This window comes from Mus pahari, chromosome 3 (assembly GCF_900095145.1).
Source record: "Mus pahari chromosome 3, PAHARI_EIJ_v1.1, whole genome shotgun sequence".
Classification (NCBI taxonomy): Eukaryota; Metazoa; Chordata; class Mammalia; order Rodentia; family Muridae; genus Mus; species Mus pahari.
The window spans coordinates 151,051,892-151,068,795 of record NC_034592.1 but is presented as its reverse complement, the minus strand read 5'-3'; the positions used below and the strand labels follow the sequence as shown (position 1 = coordinate 151,068,795).

Genomic DNA, 16,904 nt, shown 5'->3' with positions numbered 1-16,904 from the left:
CTGGTATCATTTCTAGCAAATTTGCTTTTAATCTGCTCTTTCTACAGTTAGCAAACAGTGGTTTAGAAGTGCTTTTGAAAATCCAGGAAGTTTACAACAAATCCTGGCTCGTGAATATGCATCCCGAGAGTATTACTCAGCATTTTAAGGATACAAACCCTGGTGGGTATGAAGAGCTTGAAATTAGGTAGGATGGACAGAAGGTACCACGCACTCTCCACTTCAAAACGCAATTTTAACATTTCAGTTAAAAAAAAAAATTGAAAAGGGACTCGAGTCTCTTGTCAGGTTTGATTTTAGAGGGAAAAGTTGAACCGACTTATTTTTCTGTGAGCGGAAAGACCTTTCTCAGCTGGTAGTTATCAACTACGCCAATTACTACAATAATTTTGTGGAGCGCGTAACCAAGATACATCGGTTCTAGAACTTTCATGTCCGGCCCTGATTTTCAATAAACCAATTTTCCTTTTTCCGTCCCAGAATTCGGATAGTGGCCTCAAGGATGATTCCCCCCACCTCCGAGTCGATCCACGCCTCGGCCAATCTGAGCCCGGATGCTAATTAGCTATGCTTCCTAGATGAACACGCCTTTGTCACATGTAGGGCCGGACTACAAGGCCCAGCATGCCTCTCCCCACCCTGATCAATGAGGGCTTATTTAAATGATCTCTGAGGTCTTGGACCCAGGCCAATCAGCTGTCAGAGCTCATGATAAATCGCAATGCATTATTGATAATAATAATTACTGGGACATGCGCGTTTCGGCCGAAGGGGGGTAAAATTTCCCAACTCCAGGAATTGGTGGCGGAGAGGGTCAAGTCACCAGGACTCTTCCCGGCGCCCCAATGCGCGCACCATGTCGAGGCGCAAGCAGGCGAAACCCCAGCACATCAACTGGGAGGAGGGCCAGGGCGAGCAGCCTCAGCAACAGCCGAGCCCCGACTTCGCAGAGCCGCCGGCGGCGGAGGAACCCGGTGAGTGCGGCTGCGGCCCCGTCCGAGCGCCCGACTGTCTGTGCGTCCCGGGAGGGCGCTCCCAGCACAGCCGCGCGTTCCTCGAGGGCGCGGGTTCCGGGAGCCGATTCTGGAATGGGGATTCCGGACTCTGTTCCGGGAAAGGAGAGACGCGGAGGGAGGGAACCTCAATCTCCCACCTCGGAGGGAGCCTCAATCCGCCCACCCCTTTGCACCCCCCCCCCAGTTTTCTCCCTATTATTGTAAAGTTGATTCCACACTCTGCCTCTCCCTCCAGCTTCCCTCCCCTCGTCCACAGTCCCATAATGGGTTTCCCTCCTTTGGATACATAAGCACCCCTCTACACCGGTAACTTGGGCTTCCTTCACCCCCTCTCTAGTGGCGCCGCTTTTAAAAGAAAGAGACCCCCCCCCCAAGTCTCCCCACCCTCTCTACTACCCTCTTGGGAGCCCCTGGGGGAAGGGCGCACCTCTGGGGGACCCCTCCGGAGGTCGATCTGTTGCACGCGCCCCTCCCAGGCCGAGTTGGGGGAGGGGGCGCGACCTCTCCCCACCCCCAGGCCCGGGTACGGGCCACCCGCGCAGCGCAGAGGGCGGGGGAGGCTGTTGGTTTTAGTTGCCTTCTTTCGGAGCTTTTATTTTATTTTTTTGTAATTTTAGATATTTTGTTTACTTTTTTTTTTTTTTTTTTGCTTTCCGCCTTTCCCGGGGGCTACGCCGCCTGCTGCGGATCCTCGCCCTAACCTTTCGGGGCCTGACCTCCAGCCATCTTTGATTTCCGACTATCTAAAAATAACCGCGGCCAGCGGGAGGGTACAGGCCGGGGCTCGGGCAGCGGGTGCATGGTCACCCCCGCTGGGGCGCACCCCGCTCCTTTATTTATTTATTTCTATTTGCACGGATCCCCCGGGCGGCACTGTTCAGCACACGCCGGGGAGGTGAAAGGGGAGAGGTCGGGTTGCGGCTGACCCGGACTGCGCCTCCACGGAGTTCAGGACCTCAGCGCGGCCGGGAGCTGCGAGCGAGCCCCTCGGTCCCTGCCCGCCGGGCTGTCGCTGGAGAAACCGGGAACTTTGGGGGGGGGGAAGTCCCCCGGGCCTCCCGCTTGATTCCAGCTCTACGCGGATGGTGGGCGGTGTGCGGAGGACTCTGCACGCTCTGCTTGGGCGCTCCTGTTTTCCCCGGAGTGGGATCCTACTTTTCCCAAACTTACGGAGTTTATCAAAGTTCAGTGACCTTCTACCTCATTGTATTCCCCCCTGCCCCCCAGGGCAACTGGAAGGTCATTGCTTGTTCGAGGGGACGGATGTGAGTTTTGGGGCGTTGGAGCATCTCACATCATAGGGCCGGGCAGCTGGGATGGACTCTTTGTGCCTTGGCCCGGGGAGCTAGGGGTGGGGGGGCAGATCATGGAGAGGCTGGGTCGCTTGGTCCACCTGGAACAAAAGGGTTAACCCTCAGCCCGCCTGCTTCCTCTGGAGAGGAGGGGCGAGCTCCCGGCCCTGACCCCTCCCCTGGTCCTGCGATGACCTCCCTTCCCCCTCCATTTGGGGTGAGCGCATACTAGTGTTTTTTTTCCCCCCCTCCTATTTAGCTGATGGGGGTGGGCGATATGGAGGGGTGGCTTCCTATAGAAGGGCTTCCGAAATCTCTGCTGGCTGGAGCCGCGGTTAACCTGGCTGCACCCTGAGGCCGCTGGCCGCGCGCTGCCACCCAGCCTTGGGAAGCGAGTTTTCTGCGGATCACTCGCGGTCCGAGCCCGGCCTCTGGCGTGTGGGCGCCCTCTAGAGACCGGCCATGTGCGGACTGCGACACACACCTGGTGAGTGAGGCTAGCTGGACCGGAGACCCGCACGCGGGTAATCTCTGTGGGGTTCCCATCTTCTGCACCACCTTCAGTGTTTGGGAATCTTCTCCAAGAGTTCTTAAAATGTGTTTGCAAGGAATAGGGGGACCTCGATTGTGGTCTTGGGAAGGGGTTTTTTGTTTTTGTTTTAAATTTTTTTTTTTTTTAATGACTGCATTTTGGGATCACCCTTAGTTTAGACAAATCTTTTGGAAGCTTGGTCTGTAGGAGAATGCAGGTTTTTTTTTTTTTTCTGAGCAAGGCAAATGAAATCCGGGCAATAATTAGCAGATCAAAAAATCCGCAGGTGGTCAAGGAGAAGGGGTTTACAGTACTTAAAGGAAAATTAGCATTTTCTCAAAAGGGTTCCAAATGCCCTTTGTGCTAAACTGGATTACAACCTTCAGCTATTACGATTCCCAGGTTTTTAGTAATTTAGCACTCCTTGTCATCCTCGGTCGACCTGCCTGTGCTTGGCTTAGTTAAGGCTTCAAGCGAATTCAGTCTTTTCCCCCCCAAAGGGGGAGGGGGCTTCTCATTTGCACACGGCCTTTTTTATTCACTTAATTGCATGTAAAATGTGCTTCCTAACCCTCGGAGGTGCTCCACAGCCAGTAAATGATACATTGTCATTGGTGGTGGGGGTTTAGTGGAGGAGTAGGGAGCCGTTTTGGGGGATGCTGAGGCGTGGTGAGTTTTGAATCTCCCCCTTTTGGATGTAAGTGTCAAATGAGAATTTGGGGAAAAGAATTTTGGCAGGATTCAGTAAGAGGAGGATCGTGGGCATTGCATTCTGGGTGTAACCTTGCCTACGTGGACTAGTGTACCCCCTACTCACCCAGCTTTTGGGTCCTTGTGGACAGTGGCAGTGAAAAAGTTTTCTACAGAATCCTTGCATGTTGAGGTAATTTCATCCAGGATGACAGTTTTCGCTGGAACCTGCTATGTGGCCTGGGACCTTGCAGGACCTCACTGTTAATTCTCACAACTGAAGTAGCGTTGGTATTTCACTCCCATGAATAAAGGCTCCGGGGTGGCAAGGGTCGCCCAGTCAGTGGTTCTCCTCCCTTGGCTTTAGCCTTCACTTGAATCCAGGGGGTGTTTGTTGTCGGTCTTAGAGCTCGGGGGATGTTCTCCTGGGGTGCTTGAAGCGGCTTTGGTTTGGTGACCCCCTCCCCCAGTCAGTCTCTCTGTGTAGTAGCCATGACAGCTTTCTAACCTGTCCCAGCCTTACCATGCTCTTGTCCTTGCCTCTGAAGCTGAGATGGGAGGAATCTGCCGCTAAATCCTGTGCCCATTTATTTGACTTTTCAAATTGCCTTTTAGAAGCCGTGGGTGATGAGGAGACTTCCCAGCAAGCAGCTCAGAACTGACGTCATTTGGGTTTCTTTCTTGGGGTTACGTGACTTGAAAAAAAAAAGCGAATAGGAGATGAATTTGGGGAGGTTACAGGTTGCTTGGTGCATTGGTGCAGGCTTTAGTTTAGACAGCCTTGTTTCTTCCCAGGGAGAGACCTCTGATCTCTTGGGGTTGGCAAGCTCGCTCAGTTGAGGCAAGTAGCCCTTACTTCTGTAAGGCGTACTTTATGTAAAGCGTCTCCTGAGCCTCCTGCCCTTAAAAACTTGGATTATTGATTGTGTGGGCTGCCACAGTGTGAGTGGGCAGAGAACAGGGGAGGGCTGGTCTATCTGGGGTAATTCATTAGCTGTGGCCAGTGTTCACCCACTCTGGTTTTCCCTTTTTACCCTTTCAAAACCTTTTCCACAGGCCCTTGAAGTTTAATCCGTGATTGCTTTTGATTTCTGCAGCTCTTGATTAAGTAGAAACTTAATTTCAGGTCAAATTTGACCTCTATATGTAGATTTTTAAGGCTTGCTGAATGAAACTGGTTTTTTAAAAAAAGAAAGCCCTTACAGCTGGATCTGTAATACACAATCCCTTTTGTTTTTTTTGGTTAGCATTTATCCTGGAGGGTAGGGCAGGGTCTAAGATACTGTGTGCTTTAGGTAAACTGCTCATTGTCTTTCTTTAATACAGGACCAGTAACAGATAAGCCCAAGGCACCAGGCTTTTATCAAGATACACAGATTTCAATTTTTTTGTTTTTAGCTGTTTTGAGTGTCTTCTGCCTCCTGGTTGATTAGCTTTCTTCCTATACAATAGTAAGCGCATTTTCTATTCATCTGGGCGAGATTGAATCGAAAGACCCCTGCTGGCTTTACTGCATTCTTCCAACTTACTGGATAACTAGATGCTGGCAGAGATAACATTCCTAAAATTCGGGGTGGGGGATGGAAGCCATGCTTGCCGCGGGGTTATCCCTGTGGACTTTGCCTTCCTCCCCTTCAGGTTAATTTAAGCATAGCCAGCAATTGTTCCTAACAGGGTCCTCTTTCTCCCTGGCAAATACTCTGTCCCATTATTTGCCGACGGTGGTACGGACGAGGTAGTCTTTTACTGCCTGAGCAAACATCGGCTACAGTTTTAAGTGGGACGGCTGGTGCGGCGGTCAGGCTGCAGGGGGAGAGGCTTTGGGGCTTGTGTATACAGTGAAGGCAGTTGGCATCCCGGTAGTAAATCACTCCCGAGCGGTGCTGTGCGTCCTTCTGGAGCAGAAACGCTTAACCTTTTTTGTGCCATAGCTCCCTTCTCAGCCGAATGCTGAGCTGACGCAGGGTACCAGGGAGAAGCAGGTACAGTGATGGTGAACAATTGTCAGAAATGAGAGCCTTTAGCCCTCTCTGGTCTTTCCCTTTGCAAGCTCTGGGAAATGAGAGGGCCCTGGGCTGGCTATTGTTTCTGGCTGTTTCTCCCCTAAACAATGCAGCCTGAAAACTATTTACATAGTGTTTGCATTGCATGTGGGCATGCTAAGTCCCGGAGATTAAAGTTTGGGGGGTGGAGATACTGCTCAGTGGAGAGCTACACCCCTAGCTGGTGGTGTCAGGGCTTGGGCTCAATACCCCATGTGGGGGTGGGGGTGGGGCAAACCAGAGGGTGTGCCAGACAGGGTCACTCAGAGCCTCCAACTTTGATGTCTGCTGTCCACCTCCTTTAAAATATCAGGGGAATATTATAGTAAAGTTAATATTATGTTAATAAGATGACAGGTTAAGGTGGGGTGTGGTTATGGTTGAAGAACTCTGACTTTTATTATTTATTTAGGTTTTTTTTTTATTTTGAGTTAGTGATTCTCTATGTTACTCTGACTGCCTATGGCATGCTATGGCTGTCTATGGCATGCTATGTTCTGGCCTTTTAAAGACCGACAGGGAGGTGGTCCAGTTGATAGAGTGCTGGCCCTGCGTGTATGAAGCTAAGCTGTAGGGGTGTATTTGCAGCCCTGCAGGAAACTTAAAACTAGATCTGGCGTTGCTTGCATTAATTGGAGCATTAGGGAGCTGGAAGCTGGAAATCAGGTTCAAGGTCATCTGGATGCCCGGGTAGGAGGGTGAACAGACTTAATAACTAGGCATCAGGTAAAACTGAAATGGCGTGAAAGGGCATTGGTAGTTTCCAGAGTGGGTGAGAAGGAAGGGCGGAGGGATGGAGGGACTGACGACACTGACGTCACTGGAAGCGCTTCTGATCCAGTTGGTACCAGTTTAAAGGGACCTTTTTGAGGGTCAGTGATGACGCACACTCTGGCGCTCCCGAGACAGAGGCAAGCTAGTCCTTGGATTCGAGGCCAGCCTGGGATACTGAGTGAGTTCCGGGATAGCCAGGGCTACACAGAAATCCTGTCTCAAAAAAAAAAAAAAAAAAAAAATCAAACAGAAAGGGACCTACCTCTTCCCGGAGTACCCACCCCACTTTCTATCCCAGACTGCCAGAGTTTCACTTCCCGGTAGACATTCATGTCTGACACACCCATACCCATACCCTGCCCAACCTGCTTCCTGCCTTTCAAAAATTCCTTTCTTCCCTAAGAATGCAGGCAAAGCCTGAAGTGCTGGAATATTATAATCCTGGTTGAGGCAGATGCTCAACAAGCTTGAGGTTGCCTTGTGAGATCCCAGCCTGGCCGGCGAGACCCCAGTTCAAACATCAGTAAAGTGTGGTTCTCTTAGAGAAAACAGTTTTTGGGGGGTGGTTTGGTGTTTTTCTTATTTACGTGGAAACTTGGTAGACCAAGAGATACCCGTTAGCTTACTCCCAGACGAGTTTTCTTTAAAAGATTTTTTTGCTTGTTTGTTTCATTTTTAAAAGAGAAAGGATTTCTCTTAGTGTAGCCCCAGCTGTCCTGGAACTCTGTAGACCAGGCTGGCCTTGAACTCAGATTCACCTGCTTCTGTGTCATGAATGCTGGGGTTAAAGGAAGTGCGTGCCACCTCGCCCGTCTTATTTGTGGATTTTCTTGTTATGTTCACCGAGTTCATGCCAGGTTAGTGTTTGAGATGTGGAATCTCCTTGAACTAGAGTTACAGTTAAGAGCAACCATGTAGGTGCCCTGGTCCTCTGGAAGAACAGCAGGTGAGCAGCCCTGGGACTAGACCTGTGCCTGCCGTGCTCCCTCCGGAGGGTCCTGAAAGTCGCGGTATTTGAACAGGATCAGACTATGTCATGGTCGCCCAGGCTGACCTGGAGGTTAAGAACCTTTAGGGCTGTAAGTACAGGTAGGTAGTTAGTTGGCTTACATCCTAGTTTTAAATTTTTTATCGTGGGTCTCCTGTATCTGAGGCCACCTCATATGTCACCAAGGATGGTCTGGAAGGAACTTGTGGTCCTCTGCCTTGTTGGGTGCCGCTATTCCAGGAGTGTACAATCACAGGACTGACTGTGCAGGAGATAGAATGCAGGTGTATGCTTCGTGCTGCCCAACCCCCAACTCTGTTGTTTTGAGAGAGAGAAGGCAAGCAGGCAGTGTCTCTTCATTAGCCTTTACTGTCTGCCTCTGCTTTTCTTGTCCTGGGATTAATGTGTTCTTGTTTCATGGTTTCCTATCCAACAGGACCGACATCCCCCCCCCCCCCATCCCCTAGACTTACTGTTGAGAAAGAAAAGGGCATTGTGTTCATAGGACATGTGTGTGTACTAGGGAAAGACCTTACTTGGGTCCCAGCACACACACACCCCCGACCCCCTCAGTGAAAGCTGCTGGGTGATCCACAAGGCTCCGATTGGTCACTGCACTGAGGGCCTTGTCACATCATGTTGACACAGAGTTTTTTTATCAGCTCTTGTGTATGAGGGTATATGTATATATATATATATATATATATGTGTGTGTGTGTGTGTGTGTATGTATATATATACATATATATATATATAGATATAGATATGTGTGTATCATATACATACAGTTCACACAGGTATGAACAGGACACTAGATATCCTGGAACTGGAATTATACATGCCTCCATGTGGGTGCTGGGAGTTGAACCTGGGTCCTATGCAAGAGTAGCCACTACTCCCACTCAGTGAGCCATCTCGAGCCCCTGATAAACTTTTTTTTTTTTAAAGATTTATTTACTACATGTGAGTACATTGTAGCTCTAGAAGAGGACATCAGATCTTGTTATGAACGGTTGTGAGCCACCATGTGGTTGCTGGGATTTGAACTCAGGACCTTCAGAAGAGCAGTCAAAAAAGACTTACTTATTTTTTTATTTATATGAGTACACTGTAGCTGTCTTCAGACATTCCAGAAGAGGGCATCGGATGCCATGACAGATGGTTGTGGGCCCCTGCATGGTGGCTAGGAATTAAACTCAGGATCTCTGGAAGAACCGGCAGTGCTCTTACCTGCTAAGCCATCTCGCCAGCTGATAAACACTCTTTTTTGTTTTGTTTTGTTTTGTTTTTCAAGACAGGGTTTCTCTGTGTAGCCCTGGCTGTCCTGGAACTCACTTTGTAGACCAAGCTGGTCTCGAACTCAGAAATCCACCTGCCTCTGCCTCCCAAGTGCTGGGATTAAAGGCAAGCGCCACCATGCCAAACTGCTGATAAACATTCTTAGGTGTGAGTCCAGTCAGTAGTATTGGGGACTTGTGCCTTGGCAGTCGATATTTAGGGCAACTGTCCCTCCCTTAGCCATTTGTGCCTGCAGATGTTCCATCCTATCCCTCAGTCCAAAATCAGCAACAGCTGAGAGTTTTATTAAGGCTGTGCTAGATTGAACTTGGTGGCCACATCGGTGGTGTGGTGAGGTCGTCCCAACGTTGAGACGACCAAACAGAACAGCTCTCACTTGGGTCCTATGTGTTTAACATGGGGACAGCAGTGAATGTCGTAGTTGTGGGGCCTCCCATCGCTTATCTCTCTTTTGCTATTTCTGTATTTACAGAAAAGCTTGTTTGTTTTTAGACTTTGACGCCAGGCTCTCTCCTTGAGAGGGTGTGGAGTCCATCTGCATCTTTGCCAGCCTTTGTAGCTTTTCTCACGGAGACGTATTTGTATGACGATCCTTGTCCTTAGACACAGTGTTCTGTACTCCAAGTGATTGTGTATGTGGTACTGGGGATTTAACTCAGAACCACTTGCAAGCTGGACGAGCTCCCCACCACTGAGCTGGTCCCCACTCCAGCCGCTAATGGCAGGAACTTGCTTTAAATACCAAGCTAGTCTTGAACTCCCAGGGATCTGACTACCTCTGCCTCTCGTGTGCCCCGGCTACTAGGCTGGGTTTGAACCCCTGATCCTTCTACCTCAGCTTCCCTGGTGGTCCCTGGTACCACAGACCTACCTAAACTGGGATGCAATTGATGATGTCTTGCTGGCCCCTTTAAACGGAGGCTGAGGTAGGATTGCTGTGAAATCAATGCTAACCTGGGCTACAAAGTTCCTATGTAAAATAGCTGTGCATCTCGTATTGCTGTGACAAACTACTACAAGTTGGATGGCTTAGACAGCGGTCGATTGATTTTCACGGATGTGGAACATCTGAATTTAGTGACTGGGTTCTTCCTCAGGGCTTGGGGAAGCTGATTGATAGATTCCTGTGGTTTCAGCAGTTCTTGGTCGGGGCCCCGTTCTCTGGGACTGTGTCTCACAGGTCCCAATTCCTCTTCTTGGAGTGACGCTAAACACTTAACATTCGCCAAAAGTCCTGATCAATCCAGGCATGGTAACAGAATCTTGGAATCTCGGCGCTCTGGAAGTAGAGGTAGTGAGGGTTAGGAGTTCAAAGCCAGCCTCTTCTACAAAGCAGGTTTGGGGTTGCCTGGGCTAAGGGAGATCCCATCCAGATAGTCATGCCAGACTGGCATGGGGCTGGAGGCTTGCTTGTGTCATCCTGTTCTGTTCTATAGGCTATATATAGGGGACTTAGTGTCCCTTATACAATCCTCCTGAGTCAGGACATGTGCTGATGGAGAATTGTGTATTACTGCTGGTCACTCCACATCCCTTCTCAGGACAGCCTGCTCACCTTTTTCCTCTCCTTTCACAGGCGCTCCAGTGAACTCCCCAGGGAACTGCGATGAAGCCGCGGAGGACTCCGCCCTGGTGAAGCGGCCCCGGCGGGAGGACACTCATATCTGCAGCAAATGCTGTGCCGAGTTCTTCAGTCTCTCTGAGTTCATGGAACACAAGAAAAGTTGCACTAAAACCCCTCCTGTCCTCATCATGAATGACAGCGAGGGGCCAGTGCTTTCAGAGGACTTTTCCAGAGCTGTCCTGAGCCACCAGCAGGGCAGCCCAAGCAATAAAGACAGTCTCCAGGAGAACGGCGGCAGCTCGGGGGACTTGAAGAAGCTGGGCACGGACTCCATTCTGTACTTGAAGGCAGAGGCTACCCAGCCACCCCCACCCCAGGACATAAGCTATTTACCCAAAGGCAAAGTGGCCAGCACCAATGTGACTCTGCAGGCGCTCCGGGGCACCAAGGTGGCGGTGAACCAGCGGGGCATGGAGGCTCCCGTGGCGCCAGTGCCTGCCGCCCAAGGCATCCCTTGGGTCCTGGAGCAGATCCTGTGCCTGCAGCAGCAGCAGCTCCAACAGATCCAGCTCACGGAACAGATCCGAGTCCAGGTGAACATGTGGGCGGCCCACGCGCTCCACTCTGGAGTGGCGGGGGCCGACACGCTGAAGGCCTTAAGCAGCCATGTGTCTCAGCAAGTGTCCGTGTCCCAGCAGGTGTCGGCTGCCGTGGCCCTGCTCAGCCAGAAAGCCTCGAACCCGGCTCTGTCGCTAGATGCCTTGAAACAAGCCAAGCTACCTCATGCCAGCGTCCCCTCCACTGCTAGTCCGTTGTCCTCGGGGTTAACGTCCTTCACCTTGAAGCCTGACGGGACTCGGGTTCTCCCCAACTTCGTGTCTCGCCTTCCCAGTGCCCTGCTACCTCAGACTCCGGGCTCTGTGCTCCTGCAGAGTCCCTTCTCTGCTGTGTCGCTAGACCAGTCCAAGAAAGGAAAAGGGAAACCCCAGAACCTCTCCGCCTCTGCCTCCGTGTTAGATGTCAAGGCCAAGGACGAGGTCGTCCTGGGTAAGCACAAGTGTAGGTACTGTCCCAAGGTTTTCGGGACAGATAGCTCCCTTCAGATCCACCTTCGCTCCCACACCGGAGAGAGACCTTACCTGTGCCCTATCTGTGGTCACCGCTTCACCACCAAGGGCAACCTCAAGGTTCACTTACAGCGACACCCCGAGGTGAAGGCAAATCCCCGGCTGTTGGCCGAATTCCAGGACAAAGGGGCAGTGAGCGCCGCTTCTCACTATGCACTCCCTGTCCCCGCCCCAGCCGATGAATCTAGTCCCTCTGTAGACGCCGAGCCTGTCCCGGTTACCGGAACCCCTTCCCTAGGGCTACCTCAAAAGCTCGCGTCAGGGCCTAATCCCAGGGACCTCGTGGGTGGCTCCTTGCCCAGTGACATGCAGCCAGGGCCTTCTCCAGAAAGTGAGGCGGGCCTTCCACTCCTTGGGGTGGGGATGATACACAATCCCCCAAGGGCTGGGGGCTTCCAGGGCACTGGGGCCCCAGAGTCGGGGTCCGAGACCCTGAAATTGCAGCAACTAGTGGAGAACATAGACAAGGCCACTACTGACCCCAACGAGTGTCTCATTTGTCATCGGGTCCTCAGCTGTCAGAGTTCCCTGAAGATGCATTACCGTACCCACACAGGGGAGAGACCTTTCCAGTGCAAGATCTGTGGCCGGGCCTTCTCCACCAAAGGCAACCTGAAGACACACCTTGGGGTTCACCGAACCAACACGGCCGTAAAGACCCAGCATTCATGCCCCATCTGCCAAAAGAAGTTCACCAACGCTGTCATGTTACAGCAGCATATCCGGATGCACATGGGTGGCCAGATCCCCAACACCCCTCTGCCGGAGAGTCCCTGTGACTTCACCGCTCCCGAGCCCATGGCCGTCAGCGAGAACGGCAGTGCCGGCGCGGTCTGCCAGGAAGACGCAGCGGAAGGGATGGAAGCCGAGGAGGCCTGTTCTCAGGATGTTCCCAGTGGCCCCTCAACAGTGTCCCTGCCGGTTCCCGGTGCCCACCTGGCGTCGCCTTCTCTGGGCTTCTCTGCGTTGGCTTCCCTGGATACTCAGGGGAAAGGGGCTCTTCCCACGCTGGCCCTGCAGCGGCAGAGCAGTCGAGAAAATGGCACCCTGGAGGGCGGTGACAACGGCCCAGCCAATGACTCTTCCTTGCTCATGGGTGACCAGGAGTGTCAGAGCCGAAGCCCAGATGCCACGGAGACCATGTGCTACCAGGCAGTGTCCCCCGCCGATAGCCAGGCTGGAAGTGTCAAGTCCCGGTCTCCCGAGGGTCACAAGGCCGAGGGCGTGGAGAGCTGCCGCATTGACACCGAAGGTGATGAAGCTTTGGATCTCCCTTAATGTCCCTTTTGGGCGCAAGGTCACCAGGAAAAGAGCCTAGGTTGAACTTGACAGTGTGACTTCTTTAGGGGCAACTAGCTGTTCTGCTCCGGGTCTTGGGGTCTGATAACCATCTTTATCCTGACATCCAGTAGGCTGGTTAGCGTGGTTCCTGGAGGTCTAGCGTGCCCGATATGAATGTTGGTTTTGTTTTTTTTTTTTTTTTTTTTTGACCCCATGGGGACATGGGTGATATTAGCCATATCACTGTGTGTTCATATCACTGTGTGTTCAAGGAAGTGGGCCCTATTTGGACTGTGGAAATTAAGCGGTATTTGCCTGATTTAGAGTTCTGGCTATGAAACGAGAGTTCAGATACGAAAGGTACTTCCTGCCTTATTGTAGATGCATTAGCTGAGATGTCCCTTGATCCTAACTACCTCATTAGAATCTAAGTGCCTAGGTGTGACTTAAAGGTGACTGTTCATTGTGCTGCTGGGATTCCAGCCTATGGTGTCTCCTCTGGTCGACATCCCCTACCTTCCATCCTGTTTTTTTTTTTTGTTTTGTTTTGAGATAGGGTCTCACACATTGTGTAGACTAGGATGGCTTTGAACTTGAGTAGTTCATGCCTCAACCTCTCAAGTGTGTGAGGGGTTGAAGTCCTGCACCACCAGATCTGGCTTTTTTCAAGGGTTGGCAGGAGGATGCCGGCTGGAGTTCTCTGTGCGGTCCAGGCAAGCCTTGAACTTGAGAGCCTCCTGCCTCGCCCTCCCACATAGCTGCAATCAGCCCAAACCTTAAAGGCGATATCTTAACGTTGAGTCTTAGATGCTATCTGTATATACATATTTCTATGTTACCATACTCTAAACCATAAAAAAGGTCCATTTTCCAAAGTGTTTGAGCCTCTGTTTTCTTCTAAATTAAGGACTCTGGGGCGAGGCTAGTGATTGAGCACTTGCCTCGCGTGCATGGTCATCCGAGTTAAGTTCTCCAGCACACATGTGCAGAGGCCAAGTGTGCTGGGATGTGCTGGGATGTGCTTGTACCTGGTGTTGGCTGATGGGAGACAAGCTCATAGCCTAGTCCACTGGCGATATTCTAGACTCAGGAGAGAGCCTGTCTCAAAGAGGTGGGCGATACCAGAGAAATAACACCCAAAGGCTGCCCTTCACGTACACACACACACACACACACACACACACACACACACACGTATGTATTATGTATGTATTATGTAAGTAAAGAAGTTCAAAGCAAGCTGCTATTGAAAACTAATTTCTGTAAGGAAAATCTAGTAGGCAATTGTGGAGCGTTTTATTTTAACAGTGAATTGGGTGCTAAACGGTAAAAATTTAAATCTCTCCCTTTCTCCACGCTAGGGCGTCCCAGCCTCCCTTCAACATTTATCCGAGCACAGCCCACCTTTGTCAAAGTTGAAGTGCCTGGCACCTTTGTGGGACCCCCCAGCATGCCCTCGGGTATGCCGCCTTTGCTAGCGTCACAGCCGCAGCCACGCCGCCAGGCCAAGCAGCACTGCTGCACACGGTGTGGAAAGAACTTCTCGTCTGCCAGTGCCCTGCAGATCCACGAGAGAACGCACACGGGAGAGAAGCCTTTCGTGTGTAACATATGCGGCCGGGCCTTCACCACGAAAGGCAACCTGAAGGTGGGTTCCGACGGGCGTTGGTGTGTGACGTCTGTGTGCGCAGAGAACACCCGTTGGTTCACGTGTCTCAGATATTAGAAACCCAGCAATGCCAGAGGCAGAAGCAGGGGGATCGTCTGAGTTCGAGGCCAGCTTGGTGTACGTAGTAAGACCAGGCTATCCTGGCACTTACACTGTACACCAGGCTGGCCTCAGAGGTCTTCCTGCCTCTGCCTCGTAAGTGTTGGGGTAAAAATCTTGTTTGTGTAAGAAACTCCTGATCCTTCTGACTGGGTGAACCATCATACCTGTGCTTGCTCACTCACTCACTCTGTGTGTGTGTGTATGTGTGTGTGTGTGTGTGTGTGTGTGTGTGTGTATAGTGGGTATGAGTGTTTTGCATGCATGCGTATATGTATGTGTACCACATCAGAGCCTTGTACTCATGGAGGTTAGAGGGAGATTCTCAGACAGTCACTCCAGTAAGTTGTGTATGAGCTACCATGTAGGTTCCGGGAGTCAAACCTTGGGACCTACAAGAGCAGTGAGTGGTGCTAAGCACTACCGCATCTCTCTCCCCAAGTTGTGATGCTCTTGAACTTGGCGACCTAGAAAAGTGTGGTAGTCACATGCGGTGAGTCACCCGGAATCCCAGTAGTCTGGAGGAGGGTGTAGTCTAGGGGCTAGGTAGATGTCTCAGGGTTCAGTGCGTTGCTGTTCTTGCAGAGGACTTGAGCTCAGTTCTCATCGCCTGCGTGGGACGGCTCATACCACTTGGTGTTGGGGAGGCGCTGGTTTCATCTCCATTACCAGAAAATCCGTAAAGACTGGTGCCGAGTGAAGCCGGGCTGGCAGCGTCTGTCTAAAGCTCTTGGGGCATCTCTGTCACCCTCTAATCCAGCCTTGCTGGTCCCACTTCTTGGGAGGTGAAGGCAGTGGGCGGGAAGAGCCAGTGTTGAATGTCAGTCTCAGCTAGGAAAGATTCTTGTCTCATCCGTTGTCTTGTTTTTTTTTTTTTTGTTTGTTTGTATGGTTTCTGAGACAGGGTTTTTCTGTGTAGCCCTGGCTTTCCTATAACTGGCTCTCTAGACTAAGCTGGCCTCAAACTTGGAAATCCGCCTGTCTCTTTTTTTTAAAAAAAAAAATCGGGCTAAGACCTGAAATTGCCTTGATTTAGAACTAAAAAAGTTAATTAGTTCAGTGGCCCTGTGTGACTGTCTGGAGTGCTTTTCCTGTTGCGAAGTCTGAGCAGGTGAGGTGCCTTGGCTTCTGCAGGCAGTCGGAACTCCTGCTTACAGGTATCCATTGCCAGGCCTTTCCCAGCAGCAGCTAGCAGCAGCTTAAGGATGCTAGAGAGCGTTCTTTTCCCCGGAGCCTGATCCTGAAGAATGTCAGCCAGGGGCTGGTGAGATAGCTCAATGGTTAAGAGTACATACTGCTCTGCAGAGGGTCTAGCACCCATGCCCAGTGGTTTAGCAACCGCCAGTCGTCTCAACTTTGGGGGACCTGATGTCTCTGGCCTTCATGTGCACGTGCACTTACAGCATATGTGCATGCGCACGCTCGAGCAAGCACACACGTACATATACATAACTTAAAAGGAATAAAAATTATTTTTTTAATTGAGACGGTATCTCTGTGTGGGTCCGGCTGTCCTGGAACTCACTCCTTCTGTAGACCAGGTTGGCCTTGAACTCGGATATCCACCTGTCTCTGCCTCCTGAGTGCTTGGATTAAAGGTGTCAGCCGGGCAGTGTAGTACCCCCACACAAGCATGTTCTCATCTGTACAGATGCCTGCATTTATTATTTTCTGGCTTACTGATACAAGATCTGACTGTAGTCTAGGTTGCTCCATCCACCACACTCTCACCACTGGTGTGTGTGTGTGTGTGTGTGTGTGTGTGTGTGTGTGTGTGTGAAGCCAGTGACTTAGGCTTGCCTATATGCAGGGGGGACCATCTGATGAAACCTTCTCTATGCTGCCTCCCCTGAAACAGGTGCACTACATGACTCACGGGGCCAACAACAACTCTGCCCGCCGCGGCCGGAAGCTGGCCATAGAGAACCCCATGGCCACACTGAGTGCTGAGGGAAAGCGACCGCCCGAGGTGTTTCCCAAGGAGCTCCTGTCCCCCACGGTGAGCGTGGACCCTGCCGCCTGGAACCAGTACACCAGCGTCCTTAATGGGGGTCTGGCCATGAAGACCAACGAGATCTCCGTGATCCAGAGCGGAGGCATCCCCACCCTGCCTGTGTCGTTGGGGGCCAGCTCTGTGGTGAGCAACAACCCGATTTCCAAGCTCGATGGCTCTCAGACCGGTGTGAGCGTGCCCATGAGCGGGAACGTGCCCATGAGCGGGAACGTGCCCATGAGCGGGACCGGGGAAAAGCTCGCCGTGCCCGATGGTGTGGCCAAACACCAGTTCCCTCACTTCCTGGAGGAAAATAAGATTGCCGTCAGCTAAGGAGGAAGAGGAGTCTTCCAGAGTGAGATTCTAGAATCTGCTTTATTCTTTAGGTTTTTTTTGTTTTTCTTAACCCACCTCCTTTTTTTTCTTCCTCTTCCTGATATGCAAGTGATGTGGCTTGTGACCACAGCCTTGGGCAATCCTACAATCACGAGAGTTGCTATGCTGCTTTCCAAAAAAGACGAGAAAAACAAACGGAGGA

The 16,904-nt window shown here is 51.3% G+C and overlaps 1 protein-coding gene across 5 annotated transcripts; it reads left to right on the top strand.

Annotated features, from left to right (window-relative positions):
• Positions 1–700: 700 nt before the first annotated feature.
• On the top strand, positions 701–16,699 carry Sall4 (spalt like transcription factor 4). 5 transcript variants are annotated; one of them, XM_021194614.1, is made up of 4 exons: positions 701–974; positions 10,210–12,576; positions 13,967–14,253; positions 16,232–16,699. In XM_021194614.1, exons 1-4 carry the CDS (start codon positions 857–859, stop codon positions 16,697–16,699), a joined length of 3,240 nt encoding a protein of 1,079 aa, XP_021050273.1. In that variant the 5' UTR covers positions 701–856. The 5 variants fall into 5 exon arrangements, with proteins under 5 accessions (XP_021050273.1, XP_021050275.1, XP_021050274.1 ...); XM_021194616.1 differs by having other exon boundaries at positions 857–974; positions 10,210–11,244; XM_021194615.1 differs by having other exon boundaries at positions 857–983; positions 10,210–11,256.
• Positions 16,700–16,904: the final 205 nt, after the last annotated feature.

Excerpts from the sequence above, each read along its gene's own strand:
- Sall4 (XM_021194612.1), top strand. The coding sequence starts at position 857 with ATGTCGAGGCGCAAGCAGGCGAAACCCCAGCACATCAACTGGGAGGAG. Across the intron at positions 12,577-13,966 it reads CTGCCGCATTGACACCGAAG|GGCGTCCCAGCCTCCCTTCA; the intron begins GTGATGAAGCTT and ends TCTCCACGCTAG. Across the intron at positions 14,254-16,231 it reads CCACGAAAGGCAACCTGAAG|GTGCACTACATGACTCACGG; the intron begins GTGGGTTCCGAC and ends CCCCTGAAACAG.